This window comes from Bombina bombina, chromosome 7 (assembly GCF_027579735.1).
Source record: "Bombina bombina isolate aBomBom1 chromosome 7, aBomBom1.pri, whole genome shotgun sequence".
Classification (NCBI taxonomy): domain Eukaryota; kingdom Metazoa; phylum Chordata; class Amphibia; order Anura; family Bombinatoridae; genus Bombina; species Bombina bombina.
The window spans coordinates 428,020,989-428,037,896 of record NC_069505.1 but is presented as its reverse complement, the minus strand read 5'-3'; the positions used below and the strand labels follow the sequence as shown (position 1 = coordinate 428,037,896).

At 45.2% G+C, this 16,908-nt stretch overlaps 1 protein-coding gene across 1 annotated transcript in view; it reads right to left on the bottom strand.

The window, feature by feature from the left end:
- Positions 1 to 3,505: 3,505 nt before the first annotated feature.
- LOC128666610 (extracellular serine/threonine protein kinase FAM20C) overlaps positions 3,506 to 16,908 on the bottom strand; it is a 217,547-nt gene continuing 204,144 nt past the window's right edge. Inside the window, exon 10 of the mRNA XM_053721308.1 lies at positions 3,506 to 3,921. Within this exon, the coding sequence (XP_053577283.1) occupies positions 3,684 to 3,921 (238 nt within the window). The 3' untranslated portion in view covers positions 3,506 to 3,683. The remainder of the gene's footprint in view (positions 3,922 to 16,908) is intronic.

Below are 16,908 nucleotides of genomic sequence, written 5' to 3'. Positions count from 1 at the left end.
AAGAGGTGGGTCTTGTTGGAAGAGAATCTTACCCCATCCTTGCACCTCCTCTCCGCATGTTGGTCTCCAAGCCTTGCACGCGGGATTGACCAAATAGCCAACCCAATTACTAGGGAAACGCTGAAAGTTTGGGACACCATAAATAGGACAAACTCCTACCTCTCGTCTTGCCCAAGCCCTTTAACCTCACTTTACTATAATGACGAATTCACCATGAAAGACCTTAATAAACATTCAACAGATATTTTATCTATAACAAACATAACCAAACACGACCTGATAGTTAATGAATCAATCAGTACGCAAGAACAACTAATAGCAAATGGTCATTCATGGGCTAACAACTGGTTTTCCTATAGGAGGGTACATCATTATATTACAATGCATAGACACTTTTGGAACTTGACCCGTCCCTTAACTATCTTAGAAAAATGATTTAATTCTAACCCACCGGTTAGGCACAGTCTCTCATATATCTACAAGATTGTTACTCAGCCACCCCCGGGTAACCTACCACACTCAATTGAATCATGGGAGAGAGAACTAGGGACAATTATAACTCCGCTGGTTGCAGCAAATATATTTCAAAATGTAAAATCGTCCTCGTCCTCCTCCTCTATTCTTGAGATAAACTACAAAATCTTGTACGGCTGGTACCTGACCCCCAGGAGACTGCATAAGTTGTTTCCAAGCACCAATAATCGCTGTTGGCGCTGTGGCCATGTGAGTAGTGGCATGAGCCATATGTGGTGTGGTGCTCTCAGGTCAACTTATTATGGAGGGAGGTCATTAGCGAAATTGAGAGTATTTTTCAGACACTTTTGCCAATGGACCCTTTGATTTGGCTGCTATATAAATCCACTAAACTCCCCCAGAGACATTTTCACCCATTATTGACTATCATGATAAACAGTCTGAAGGCTCTTATTGCCAGGGGTTGGAGATCCCCCTCAGTTCCCACCCTCTCGGAATGGAGATGTAAGGTGTCAAATCTGATCGAATTGGAGGAGTATAGGGCTTTCAAACTGGGAACTAGAGATCAATTTGCAGACATACAATGCACCTGGGAACACTATCTACATAACCTTCCATAAGTGAATTAAATGCACGATTCATATCTTCATATAATCGGTTTAGATATCATGAGGTACAGGCAACGAATATTTGGGCACAAAACAAATGTTTGGCTTCCATGAGGACACTAGGATTTCAATGCTATTGTTGGATTTATCTTTAAGTAATTAATAAAAAAAAAAAAAAAAAAAGGGTCCACGAGGTATATAAATATTGTGAAATAGGCATTAATGTTACTGTTATCTTGTCTAACGACTGTATCTGATCTCATTGTTCTTGCCTTATATGTGTGTTTGTACTGACATTGGATCCTTAATAAAAAGAAACTGAAAAAAAAATGTTGGTGTTCAAGTCCCTTTAAATGTCTGGGTAATTGGTTTAAAGGTACATTAGAGTCAATAGCTCTGTTCTGGGACAGTTTCTAGCGTAGTGCTGCCTTATCTCTGAGCTTGGCATCAAGCGCACGTGCCCAGTTCTGATTGGTAGGTACCTGAGAATATATTGTGTACACAAAAATATCCGCAAATGGATGAGAAAAACAGAACCGGAGAATAGGCTTAAAGGGATAGCAAACCCCTAATTGTTCTTTTGTGAATCAGACAGATCATACAATTTAAACATCTTTTCAATTTTACTTATTATCAAATTTGCTTTGTTCTCATGATATTTTGTTACAGACACCTAGGTAGCATCTGCAGCACTACATGACAGGATACAGTGCTGCCCTCTAGTGGTCTTGCAAATGGATAACATTCTAGCAAAACTGCTAGTGCAGTTTTAGTGCTCCCAACACGTGCACGCCCCTGAGCTTAGATCCCTGCTTTTCCAAGACAACAAATACAATTTCAGAATAGAAGTGAATAAGAAACTTGTTTAAAGTTGCTGCTCTCTCTGAGTTATAAAAGGAAACAAATTGTGTTTCATGTCCCCTTTAAAGGCAGAGCTGAAACAAACTGATCACTGGCTTATTCAGAAGCTAAAAACAACTAACAGTAAAACTGCCAACAACACGGGGGCACAAAACACTTTGTCACTGCCAACCTGTACTACACAGCCAGATCTAGAGGCTGACTGGCAGGGGGCGCTGGAGCTTAGCGGAAGACTGAACACAACTGCAATGTGCCCAACACAGACCCCAGCCCCAGGGAAGTGGTATCTGGGCAAACCACAAACTGGCAGCTCAGTCTGGCAATGTCAGGTTTTTAATCTTCTGAAATGTGAAGCTGGTGGGTTGGCAATTTCTGCATTGTGCTCGCCCCTGGCCTCTCTGGCAAACCCAGAATTACCGGCATTAAAGGGGGTTTGCTAATGATGAGACCAGCTACTGTGTGCTCAGTATCTATACAGTATGTGTTGTACTAATAGATTTACTGTGCTGCAGTGTTCATTTTGTCGACTAAAATGAGTATAAAACGAAAGAAATTCTGATGACTAAAATACGACTAAAACTAAAATGGCATTTTAGTCAAAATTTGCTGACAAAAACATTTTATGCAAGGTGTTATAATCAATCCATATCTAATTACTGCTCTTTTGTCAAATTTACGTAACTTAATTTTATTCAATTTTAAGATAAATAAAGACGTTATATACCACAACAGTTAAATCTGTTAAATCTGTATTGCATGTTTAAACCTTAATACCATAAATAAAAACAGGTTAATAAACCTTTACTCCAGGAGTATATAATGAGTTTGGAAGTTCTAGAGCAGTGCTAATATCTTGCTGAAATTTTTTTGAATCTGTGAACAATCAATTGATTCTTCCTATAGAAATAAGCATAACCCACGAGTATGGGTTTAAGTTATGCTGTGCCTGTGCTAGCTGCAGAAACGTTTTGTTGTGTTAAGTTACTTGATACTTGTTTTAATTATTAACAGAGAACTGTTAAAGTTTTTATATTGGGTAATATGTGCAATACAGCCAATACAGTTTACAGGTTTTTTTTATATTTTAAAGTTGCACTTCTGTTTGTTTATGAAACTTGGTTTTATTTAATTTTAAGATTACTAAAGATGTTATGTATCACAACGGCTAAATCTGTGTCTGTATTGCATGTTTAAACCTTAATACCATAAATAATAAAAGGTGTTGTGTTTACTCCTGGAGTATATAATCAGTTTGCAAATGATAGAGAAATGCTTAAATAATGCATTACACGTTATCTAAACCCCTTGGATTTTAGTCGACTAAAACTAGACTAAAACTAAAACAATTCAGATGACTAAAATACGACTAAAACTAAAATGGCATTTTAGTCAAAAGACTAAATCGAAATAGAAATTTGCCGTTAAAATTAACACTGCTGTGCTGCTCTCTGGTTTATTATAGACTCATCACATCATTCTCCCGATATAAATGTGATCCAACCTTCACACGAACACTGAAAGGAAAACTAAAATTAGAAACCATAGAACATAATTATAGTGAGTTTCATAGTCAATTTCTTTTGGTTTAATAAAAATAAACATCTAACAAACCAAATAGCAACTGAAATGGCAGCGGTAACCTTTGGTGATAAAGTGTTTATTTATGGGCCCAGATTTCCTTGGCTGAGGCCAATAGATGGGGTAAATGGCACAATGATGGCATTGGCTGGATTTCCTGTACTATGTATTCTGGACATTGGTCAGGTCATTATATACCACCTGCTGGTACCCGTCTTTCTTAAGGCACTGCCTGACTACATCTAGTGTGGTGGCAAGCCTGCGGTCCAGTGCGGTCAGGTGAGGCTCGGATAAGATGGGGGAGAGTGCGTCGGAGGACAGAGACTCTCGCATTACATCACTCAGACGGTAGGGATCAGTGGAGAGCAGCTGCAGGCGTTGTAAGGTAGACTTCTTTATCCTAAAGGGCAGGGAAGAGGAAAACTCGTAAATATGGAGAATATCTAGTGCTAACCCTCAAATAGAGTATCCTTCTTAAAGGAATAGTCAAGTCAAAATTAAACTTTCATGATTCAGATAGAGCATAAATTTTAAGCAACTTTCTGTCTGAATCATGAAAGTTTAATTTTAACTAGACTATTCCTTTAATAACACTTGCAAGGCCTTACGTGTCTCTCAGCCAGCGCACAGCTCCAATTGGTTATATCACATGCAAGGCCTCGCCTGTCTCACAGCTCCTATTGGTTATATCACATGCAAGGCCTCGCGTGTCTCACAGCTCCTATTGGTTATATCACTTGCAAGGCCTCGCCTGTCTCACAGCTCCTATTGGTTATATCACTTGCAAGGCCTCGCCTGTCTCACAGCTCCTATTGGTTATATCACATGCAAGGCCTCGCGTGTCTCACAGCTCCTATTGGTTATATCAAATGCAAGGCCTCGCGTCTCTCACAGCACCTATTGGTTATATCACATGCAAGGCCTCACGTGTCTCACAGCTCCTATTGGTTATATCACTTGCAAGGCCTCGTCTGTCTCACAGCTCCTATTGGTTATATCACTTGCAAGGCCTCGCGTGTCTCACAGCTCCTATTGGTTATATCCCTTGCAAGGCCTCGCGTGTCTCACAGCTCCTATTGGTTATATCACTTGCAAGGCCTCGCCTGTCTCACAGCTCCTATTGGTTATATCACTTGCAAGGCCTCGCCTGTCTCACAGCTCCTATTGGTTATATCACTTGCAAGGCCTCACGTGTCTCACAGCTCCTATTGGTTATATCACTTGCAAGGCCTCGTCTGTCTCACAGCTCCTATTGGTTATATCACTTGCAAGGCCTCGCGTGTCTCACAGCTCCTATTGGTTATATCACATACAAGGCCTCGTCTGTCTCACAGCTCCTATTGGTTATATCACATGCAAGGCCTTGCGTGTCTCACAGCTCCTATTGGTTATATCACATACAAGGCCTCGTCTGTCTCACAGCTCCTATTGGTTATATCACATGCAAGGCCTCACGTGTCTCACAGCTCCTATTGGTTATATCACTTGCAAGGCCTCGCGTGTCTCACAGCTCCTATTGGTTATATCACTTGCAAGGCCTCGTCTGTCTCACAGCTCCTATTGGTTATATGACTTGCAAGGCCTCGCGTGTCTCACAGCTCCTATTGGTTATATCACTTGCAAGGCCTCGCGTGTCTCACAGCTCCTATTGGTTATATCACTTGCAAGGCCTCGCCTGTCTCACAGCTCCTATTGGTTATATCACTTGCAAGGCCTCGCCTGTCTCACAGCTCCTATTGGTTATATCACTTGCAAGGCCTCGCCTGTCTCACAGCTCCTATTGGTTATATCACTTGCAAGGCCTCGTCTGTCTCACAGCTCCTATTGGTTATATCACTTGCAAGGCCTCACCTGTCTCACAGCTCCTATTGGTTATATCACATGCAAGGCCTCGCCTGTCTCACAGCTCCTATTGGTTATATCACTTGCAAGGCCTCGCGTGTCTCACAGCACCTATTGGTTATATCACTTGCAAGGCCTCGCGTGTCTCACAGCACCTATTGGTTATATCACTTGCAAGGCCTCGTCTGTCTCACAGCTCCTATTGGTTATATCACATACAAGGCCTCGTCTGTCTCACAGCTCCTATTGGTTATATCACATGCAAGGCCTCGCGTGTCTCACAGCTCCTATTGGTTATATCACATACAAGGCCTCGTCTGTCTCACAGCACCTATTGGTTATATCACTTGCAAGGCCTCACGTGTCTCACAGCTCCTATTGGTTATATCACTTGCAAGGCCTCGCGTGTCTCACAGCTCCTATTGGTTATATCACTTGCAAGGCCTCGTCTGTCTCACAGCTCCTATTGGTTATATGACTTGCAAGGCCTTGCGTGTCTCACAGCTCCTATTGGTTATATCACTTGCAAGGCCTCGCGTGTCTCACAGCTCCTATTGGTTATATCACATAAAAGGCCTCGTCTGTCTCACAGCTCCTATTGGTTATATCACATGCAAGGCCTTGCGTGTCTCACAGCTCCTATTGGTTATATCACATACAAGGCCTCGTCTGTCTCACAGCTCCTATTGGTTATATCACATGCAAGGCCTCACGTGTCTCACAGCTCCTATTGGTTATATCACTTGCAAGGCCTCGCGTGTCTCACAGCTCCTATTGGTTATATCACTTGCAAGGCCTCGTCTGTCTCACAGCTCCTATTGGTTATATGACTTGCAAGGCCTCGCGTGTCTCACAGCTCCTATTGGTTATATCACTTGCAAGGCCTCGCGTGTCTCACAGCTCCTATTGGTTATATCACTTGCAAGGCCTCGCCTGTCTCACAGCTCCTATTGGTTATATCACTTGCAAGGCCTCGCCTGTCTCACAGCTCCTATTGGTTATATCACTTGCAAGGCCTCGCCTGTCTCACAGCTCCTATTGGTTATATCACTTGCAAGGCCTCGTCTGTCTCACAGCTCCTATTGGTTATATCACTTGCAAGGCCTCACCTGTCTCACAGCTCCTATTGGTTATATCACATGCAAGGCCTCGCCTGTCTCACAGCTCCTATTGGTTATATCACTTGCAAGGCCTCGCGTGTCTCACAGCACCTATTGGTTATATCACTTGCAAGGCCTCGCGTGTCTCACAGCTCCTATTGGTTATATCACTTGCAAGGCCTCGCGTGTCTCACAGCTCCTATTGGTTATATCACTTGCAAGGCCTCGTCTGTCTCACAGCTCCTATTGGTTATATCACTTGCAAGGCCTCGCCTGTCTCACAGCTCCTATTGGTTATATCACTTGCAAGGCCTCCCCTGTCTCACAGCACCTATTAGTTATATCACTTGCAAGGCCTCGCGTGTCTCACAGCTCCTATTGGTTATATCACTTGCAAGGCCTCGCGTGTCTCACAGCTCCTATTGGTTATATCACATGCAAGGCCTCGCGTGTCTCACAGCTCCTATTGGTTATATCACTTGCAAGGCCTCGCGTTTCTCACAGCTCCTATTGGTTATATCACATACTGTTATGTTCCTGTCTCTTTAAATCAGGATGTTCAGGTATTCACATTCCTATATAAGGCCCCTCCTCCAGTCTACCTATGCTTGGTAATTTGTATTCACTTAGCTATAAGCTGAGCAACAACGAAGACACCTTGCTGATATTCCTAACCAAGGAATTTACTATTAGTAACTACAATTGCTGTGTGCTTTTCAACTTTGGATCGTCATATTTCAGGTTTCCTTATTTTGACCGGAATCCTCAAAGTATCTTACACTTGTTAAATCTGTTCTCCCGGCTTATACATTGAAGCCGTGTATCGGCGTCTGACGTCACCGTAAGTCTCAGGAGCTCTCTCTCACTCTGGCTGCAAACAACCAACTCCTGTGCTTAATAGTAACTCACCTTGAAGCTGCGGTAACCGTTACTATTTCTTACTCTCTGAAGGTGGTAACGTATATACCTTAATTCACTTACTACTTTAAAGGACTTTCTTGCATGTTATACAGTGTGACGCTTATGCAAATTCAGCTACCTTTAACAATCTGATTGCTTGTAATATCTATCGATTCAGCTTGACGAACTGTGCTTTAATATTCTATGTGCCTTATCAAATATCATACTGTTGATTGTGAAGGACTGCCTGCTGTTTACATGAATACTAACAACGTTATAGACTAACTAAGGATTGCCTGTTAACTAAAAACAATATAACCGTTATAGAGCTCTCCTGCTTAATTTATATAGAAACACCTCCTGGTTGCAACCTGTGTTATTTGAGGCTGACATTCACATACTAACACTAATCTATATTTACCTTTCCTTTATCTACTATCTCTATAATTATCTGCATATTGCAAACTGCTATTGCAATCGGGATAATATACCTTTAAATCTCATTTCCTCCTCTCTGTATAATTATCTGCATATTGCAAACTGCTATTGCAATCGGGATAATATATCTTTAAATCTCATTTCTTTCACTCTGCATCCATGCAGCAGTGACCCTCAGATCTATGAGCAAAAACTAGGTTCTTGATTACATCTAATGAACCTAAAGGTTTGGTGTGAGACTGAGTGGTCCTGCAGTTAAGGATATCAAATACTTGCACCTAACATAACACATACAAGGCCCCGCGTGTCTCACAGCTCCTATTGGTTATATCACATACAAGGTCTCACATGCCTCACAGCTCCTATTGGTTATATCACTTGCAAGGCCTCATCTGTCTCACAGCTCCTATTGGTTATATCACATGCAAGGCCTCACGTGTCTCACAGCTCCTATTGGTTATATCACATGCAAGGCCTCACGTGTCTCACAGCTCCTATTGGTTATATCACTTGCAAGGCCTCGCGTGTCTCACAGCTCCTATTGGTTATATCACATGCAAGGCCTCGCCTGTCTCACAGCTCCTATTGGTTATATCACATGCAAGGCCTCGCCTGTCTCACAGCTCCTTTTGGTTATATCACATGCAAGGCCTCGCGTGTCTCACAGCTCCTATTGGTTATATCACATGCAAGGCCTCGCGTGTCTCACAGCTCCTATTGGTTATATCACATGCAAGGCCTCGCGTGTCTCACAGCACCTATTGGTTATATGACTTGCAAGGCCTCGCGTGTCTCACAGCTCCTATTGGTTATATCACTTGCAAGGCCTCGCCTGTCTCACAGCTCCTATTGGTTATATCCCTTGCAAGACCTCACGTGTCTCACAGCTCCTATTGGTTATATCACATGCAAGGCCTCGCGTGTCTCACAGCACCTATTGGTTATATCACTTGCAAGGCCTCGCCTGTCTCACAGCTCCTATTGGTTATATCCCTTGCAAGGCCTCGCGTGTCTCACAGCACCTATTGGTTATATCACTTGCAAGGCTTCGCCTGTCTCACAGCTCCTATTGGTTATATCCCTTGCAAGGCCTCGCGTGTCTCACAGCTCCTATTGGTTATATCACTTGCAAGGCCTCGCCTGTCTCACAGCTCCTATTGGTTATATCCCTTGCAAGGCCTCGCCTGTCTCACAGCACCTATTGGTTATATCACTTGCAAGGCCTCGCCTGTCTCACAGCTCCTATTGGTTATATCCCTTGCAAGGCCTCGTCTGTCTCACAGCACCTATTGGTTATATCACTTGCAAGGCTTCGCCTGTCTCACAGCACCTATCGGTTATATCACTTGCAAGGCTTCGCCTGTCTCACAGCTCCTATTGGTTATATCACTTGCAAGGCCTCACATATCTCACAGCTCCTATTGGTTATATCACATGCAAGGCTTCGCCTGTCTCACAGCTCCTATTGGTTATATCACTTGCAAGGCCTCGCCTGTCTCACAGCTCCTATTGGTTATATCACATACAAGGCCTTGCGTGTCTCACAGCTCCGATTGGTTATATCCCTTGCAAGGCCTCACGTGTCTCACAGCTCCTATTGGTTATATCCCTTGCAAGGCCTCACGTGTCTCACAGCTCCTATTGGTTATATCCCTTGCAAGGCCTCGCGTGTCTCACAGCTCCTATTGGTTATATCACATACAAGGCCTCGCCTGTCTCACAGCTCCTATTGGTTATATCACTTGCAAGGCCTCCCCTGTCTCACAGCTCCTATTGGTTATATCACTTGCAAGGCCTCGCGTGTCTCACAGCTCCTATTGGTTATATCACATGCAAGGCCTCACGTGTCTCACAGCTCCTATTGGTTATATCACTTGCAAGGCCTCACATATCTCACAGCTCCTATTGGTTATATCACTTGCAAGGCCTCGCCTGTCTCACAGCTCCTATTGGTTATATTACATGCAAGGCCTCGCGTGTCTCACAGCTCCTATTGGTTATATCACTTGCAAGGCCTCACGTGTCTCACAGCTCCTATTGGTTATATCACTTGCAAGGCCTCGCCTGTCTCACAGCTCCTATTGGTTATATCACATGCAAGGCCTCACATATTTCACAGCTCCTATTGGTTATATCACTTGCAAGGCTTCGCCTGTCTCACAGCTCCTATTGGTTATATCACTTGCAAGGCCTCGCCTGTCTCACAGCTCCTATTGGTTATATCACATACAAGGCCTTGCGTGTCTCACAGCTCCGATTGGTTATATCCCTTGCAAGGCCTCACGTGTCTCACAGCTCCTATTGGTTATATCCCTTGCAAGGCCTCGCGTGTCTCACAGCTCCTATTGGTTATATCACATGCAAGGCCTCGCGTGTCTCACAGCTCCTATTGGTTATATCACATGCAAGGCCTCGCCTGTCTCACAGCTCCTATTGGTTATATCACTTGCAAGGCCTCCCCTGTCTCACAGCTCCTATTGGTTATATCAGTTGCAAGGCCTCGCGTGTCTCACAGCTCCTATTGGTTATATCACATGCAAGGCCTCACGTGTCTCACAGCTCCTATTGGTTATATCACTTGCAAGGCCTCACATATCTCACAGCTCCTATTGGTTATATCACTTGCAAGGCCTCGCCTGTCTCACAGCTCCTATTGGTTATATTACATGCAAGGCCTCGCGTGTCTCACAGCTCCTATTGGTTATATCACTTGCAAGGCCTCACGTGTCTCACAGCTCCTATTGCTTATATCACTTGCAAGGCCTCGCCTGTCTCACAGCTCCTATTGGTTATATCACATGCAAGGCCTCACATATCTCACAGCTCCTATTGGTTATATCACTTGCAAGGCTTCGCCTGTCTCACAGCTCCTATTGGTTATATCACTTGCAAGGCCTCGCCTGTCTCACAGCTCCTATTGGTTATATCACATACAAGGCCTTGCCTGTCTCACAGCTCCTATTGGTTATATCACATACAAGGCCTCGCCTGTCTCACAGCTCCGATTGGTTATATCCCTTGCAAGGCCTCACGTGTCTCACAGCTCCTATTGGTTATATCCCTTGCAAGGCCTCACGTGTCTCACAGCTCCTATTGGTTATATCCCTTGCAAGGCCTTGCGTGTCTCACAGCTCCTATTGGTTATATCACATACAAGGCCTCGCCTGTCTCACAGCTCCTATTGGTTATATCACTTGCAAGGCCTCCCCTGTCTCACAGCTCCTATTGGTTATATCACTTGCAAGGCCTCGCGTGTCTCACAGCTCCTATTGGTTATATCACATGCATGGCCTCACGTGTCTCACAGCTCCTATTGGTTATATCACTTGCAAGGCCTCACATATCTCACAGCTCCTATTGGTTATTTCACTTGCAAGGCCTCGCCTGTCTCACAGCTCCTATTGGTTATATCACTTGCAAGGCCTCGCCTGTCTCACAGCTCCTATTGGTTATATCACTTGCAAGGCCTCGCCTGTCTCACAGCTCCTATTGGTTATATCACTTGCAAGGCCTCGTCTGTCTCACAGCTCCTATTGGTTATATCACATGCAAGGCCTTGCGTGTCTCACAGCTCCTATTGGTTATATCACATGCAAGGCTTCGCCTGTCTCACAGCACCTATTGGTTATATCACTTGCAAGGCCTTGTGTGTCTCACAGCTCCTATTGGTTATATCACATGCAAGGCTTCGCCTGTCTCACAGCACCTATTGGTTATATCACATGCAAGGCCTCGCGTGTCTCACAGCTCCTATTGGTTATATCACATGCAAGGCTTTGCCTGTCTCACAGCACCTATCGGGTATATCACTTGCAAGGCTTCGCCTGTCTCACAGCTCCTATTGGTTATATCACATGCAAGGCCTTGCGTGTCTCACAGCTCCGATTAATTATATCCCTTGCAAGGACTCACGTGTCTCACAGCTCCTATTGGTTATATCCCTTGCAAGGCCTCGCGTGTCTCACAGCTCCGATTAATTATATCCCTTGCAAGGCCTCGCGTGTCTCACAGCTCCTATTGGTTATATCACATGCAAGGCTTTGCCTGTCTCACAGCACCTATCGGGTATATCACTTGCAAGGCTTCGCCTGTCTCACAGCTCCTATTGGTTATATCACATGCAAGGCCTTGCGTGTCTCACAGCTCCGATTAATTATATCCCTTGCAAGGACTCACGTGTCTCACAGCTCCTATTGGTTATATCCCTTGCAAGGCCTCGCGTGTCTCACAGCTCCGATTAATTATATCCCTTGCAAGGCCTCGCGTGTCTCACAGCTCCGATTAATTATATCCCTTGCAAGGACTCACGTGTCTCACAGCTCCTATTGGTTATATCCCTTGCAAGGCCTTGCGTGTCTCACAGCTCCGATTAATTATATCCCTTGCAAGGCCTCGCGTGTCTCACAGCTCCTATTGGTTATATCACATGCAAGGCTTTGCCTGTCTCACAGCACCTATCGGGTATATCACTTGCAAGGCTTCGCCTGTCTCACAGCTCCTATTGGTTATATCACATGCAAGGCCTCACCTGTCTCACAGCTCCTATTGGTTATATCACTTGCAAGGCCTCACCTGTCTCACAGCTCCTATTGGTTATATCACATACAAGGCCTCGTTTGTCTCACAGCACCTATTGGTTATATTACATGCAAGGCCTCACGTGTCTCACAGCTCCTATTGGTTATATCACTTGCAAGGCCTCACGTGTCTCACAGCTCCTATTGGTTATATCACTTGCAAGGCCTCGTCTGTCTCACAGCTCCTATTGGTTATATCACTTGCAAGGCCTCGCCTGTCTCACAGCTCCTATTGGTTATATCACTTGCAAGGCCTCGCCTGTCTCACAGCTCCTATTGGTTATATCACTTGCAAGGCCTCGCCTGTCTCACAGCTCCTATTGGTTATATCACTTGCAAGGCCTCACCTGTCTCACAGCTCCTATTGGTTATATCACTTGCAAGGCCTCACCAGTCTCACAGCTCCTATTGGTTATATCACTTGCAAGGCCTCGCCTGTCTCACAGCTCCTATTGGTTATATCACATGCAAGGCCTCGCCTGTCTCACAGCTCCGATTAATTATATCCCTTGCAAGGCCTCACGTGTCTCACAGCTCCTATTGGTTATATCACATGCAAGGCTTCGCCTGTCTCACAGCTCCTATTGGTTATATCACATGCAAGGCCTCACATGTCTCACAGCTCCTATTGGTTATATCACTTGCAAGGCCTCGCCTGTCTCACAGCTCCTATTGGTTATATCACTTGCAAGGCCTCGCCTGTCTCACAGCTCCTATTGGTTATATCACTTGCAAGGCCTCACCTGTCTCACAGCTCCTATTGGTTATATCACATACAAGGCCTTGTCTGTCTCACAGCACCTATTGGTTATATTACATGCAAGGCCTCACGTGTCTCACAGCTCCTATTGGTTATATCCCTTGCAAGGCCTCACGTGTCTCACAGCTCCTATTGGTTATATCACATGCAAGGCCTCGCCTGTCTCACAGCTCCTATTGGTTATATCACATGCAAGGCCTCGCCTGTCTCACAGCTCATATTGGTTATATCACATGCAAGGCCTCGCGTGTCTCACAGCTCCTATTGGTTATATCACTTGCAAGGCCTCACGTGTCTCACAGCACCTATTGGTTATATCACATGCAAGGCCTCGCCTGTCTCACAGCTCCTATTGGTTATATCCCTTGCAAGGCCTCACGTGTCTCACAGCTCCTATTGGTTATATCACATGCAAGGCCTCACCTGTCTCACAGCTCCTATTGGTTATATCACATACAAGGCCTCGTCTGTCTCACAGCACCTATTGGTTATATCACTTGCAAGGCCTCACCTGTCTCACAGCTCCTATTGGTTATATCACATGCAAGGCCTCCTATTGGTTATATCACATACAAGGCCTCGTCTGTCTCACAGCACCTATTGGTTATATTACATGCAAGGCCTCACGTGTCTCACAGCTCCTATTGGTTATATCCCTTGCAAGGCCTCACGTGTCTCACAGCTCCTATTGGTTATATCACATGCAAGGCCTCGCCTGTCTCACAGCTCCTATTGGTTATATCACTTGCAAGGCCTCGTCTGTCTCACAGCACCTATTGGTTATATTACATGCAAGGCCTCACGTGTCTCACAGCTCCTATTGGTTATATCCCTTGCAAGGCCTCGCGTGTCTCACAGCTCCTATTGGTTATATCACATACAAGGCCTCGTCTGTCTCACAGCTCCTATTGGTTATGTCCCTTGCAAGGCCTCGCATGCCTCACAGCTCCTATTGGTTATATCACATACAAGGCCTCGTCTGTCTCACAGCTCCTATTGGTTATATCACTTGCAAGGCCTCGCGTGTCTCACAGCACCTATTGGTTATATCACATGCAAGGCTTCGCCTGTCTCACAGCTCCTATTGGTTATATCACATGCAAGGCCTCGCCTGTCTCACAGCTCCTATTGGTTATATCACATGCAAGGCCTCCTATTGGTTATATCACATACAAGGCCTCGTCTGTCTCACAGCACCTATTGGTTATATTACATGCAAGGCCTCACGTGTCTCACAGCTCCTATTGGTTATATCCCTTGCAAGGCCTCACGTGTCTCACAGCTCCTATTGGTTATATCACATGCAAGGCCTCGCCTGTCTCACAGCTCCTATTGGTTATATCACTTGCAAGGCCTCGTCTGTCTCACAGCACCTATTGGTTATATTACATGCAAGGCCTCACGTGTCTCACAGCTCCTATTGGTTATATCCCTTGCAAGGCCTCGCGTGTCTCACAGCTCCTATTGGTTATATCACATACAAGGCCTCGTCTGTCTCACAGCTCCTATTGGTTATGTCCCTTGCAAGGCCTCGCATGCCTCACAGCTCCTATTGGTTATATCACATACAAGGCCTCGTCTGTCTCACAGCTCCTATTGGTTATATCACTTGCAAGGCCTCGCGTGTCTCACAGCACCTATTGGTTATATCACATGCAAGGCTTCGCCTGTCTCACAGCTCCTATTGGTTATATCACATGCAAGGCCTCGCCTGTCTCACAGCTCCTATTGGTTATATCACATGCAAGGCCTCCTATTGGTTATATCACATACAAGGCCTCGCCTGTCTCACAGCTCCTATTTGTTATATCACATACAAGGCCTCGTCTGTCTCACAGCACCTATTGGTTATATCACATGCAAGGCCTCACGTGTCTCACAGCTCCTATTGGTTATATCACATACAAGGCCTCGTCTGTCTCACAGCACCTATTGGTTATATCACATGCAAGGCCTCGCGTGTCTCACAGCTCCTATTGGTTATATCACATACAAGGCCTCCCCTGTCTCACAGCTCCTATTGGTTATATCACTTGCAAGGCCTCACGTGTCTCACAGCTCCTATTGGTTATATCACTTGCAAGGCCTCGCGTGTCTCACAGCTCCTATTGGTTATATTACATGCAAGGCCTTGCGTGTCTCACAGCTCCTATTGGTTATATCACTTGCAAGGCCTCACATATCTCACAGCTCCTATTGGTTATATCACTTGCAAGGCCTCGCGTGTCTCACAGCTCCTATTGGTTATATCACATGCAAGGCCTCGCCTGTCTCACAGCTCCTATTGGTTATATCACATGCAAGGCCTCGCCTGTCTCACAGCTCCTATTGGTTATATCACATGCAAGGCCTCCTATTGGTTATATCACATACAAGGCCTCGCCTGTCTCACAGCTCCTATTGGTTATATCACATACAAGGCCTCGTCTGTCTCACAGCTCCTATTGGTTATATCACATACAAGGCCTCGTCTGTCTCACAGCTCCAATTGGTTATATCACTTGCAAGGCCTCGCCTGTCTCACAGCTCCTATTGGTTATATCACATGCAAGGCCTCGCCTGTCTCACAGCTCCTATTGGTTATATCACATGCAAGGCCTCCTATTGGTTATATCACATACAAGGCCTCGCCTGTCTCACAGCTCCTATTGGTTATATCACATACAAGGCCTCGTCTGTCTCACAGCTCCTATTGGTTATATCACATACAAGGCCTCGTCTGTCTCAAAGCTCCTATTGGTTATATCACATACAAGGCCTCGCCTGTCTCACAGCTCCTATTGGTTATATCACATACAAGGCCTCGCCTGTCTCACAGCTCCTATTGGTTATATCACATACAAGGCCTCGTCTGTCTCACAGCTCCTATTGGTTATATCACATACAAGGCCTCGTCTGTCTCACAGCTCCTATTGGTTATATCACATACAAGGCCTCGTCTGTCTCACAGCTCCTATTGGTTATATCACATACAAGGCCTCGCCTGTCTCACAGCTCCTATTGGTTATATCACATACAAGGCCTCGTCTGTCTCACAGCTCCTATTGGTTATATCACATACAAGGCCTCGTCTGTCTCACAGCTCCTATTGGTTATATCACATACAAGGCCTCGCCTGTCTCACAGCTCCTATTGGTTATATCACTTGCAAGACCTCGCGTGTCTCACAGCTCCTATTGGTTATATCACTTGCAAGGCCTCGCGTGTCTCACAGCTCCTATTGGTTATATTACATGCAAGGCCTCGCCTGTCTCACAGCTCCTATTGGTTATATCACATGCAAGGCCTCGCATGTCTCACAGCTCCTATTGGTTATATCACATGCAAGGCCTCGCCTGTCTCACAGCTCCTATTGGTTATATCACTTGCAAGGCCTCGCCTGTCTCACAGCTCCTATTGGTTATATCACTTGCAAGGCCTCGCCTGTCTCACAGCTCCTATTGGTTATATCACATGCAAGGCCTCGCCTGTCTCACAGCTCCTATTGGTTATATCACATGCAAGGCCTCCTATTGGTTATATCACATACAAGGCCTCGCCTGTCTCACAGCTCCTATTGGTTATATCACATACAAGGCCTCGTCTGTCTCACAGCTCCTATTGGTTATATCACATACAAGGCCTCGTCTGTCTCACAGCTCCTATTGGTTATATCACATACAAGGCCTCGCCTGTCTCACAGCTCCTATTGGTTATATCACATACAAGGCCTCGCGTGTCTCACAGCTCCTATTGGTTATATCACATACATGGCCTCCCCTGTCTCACAG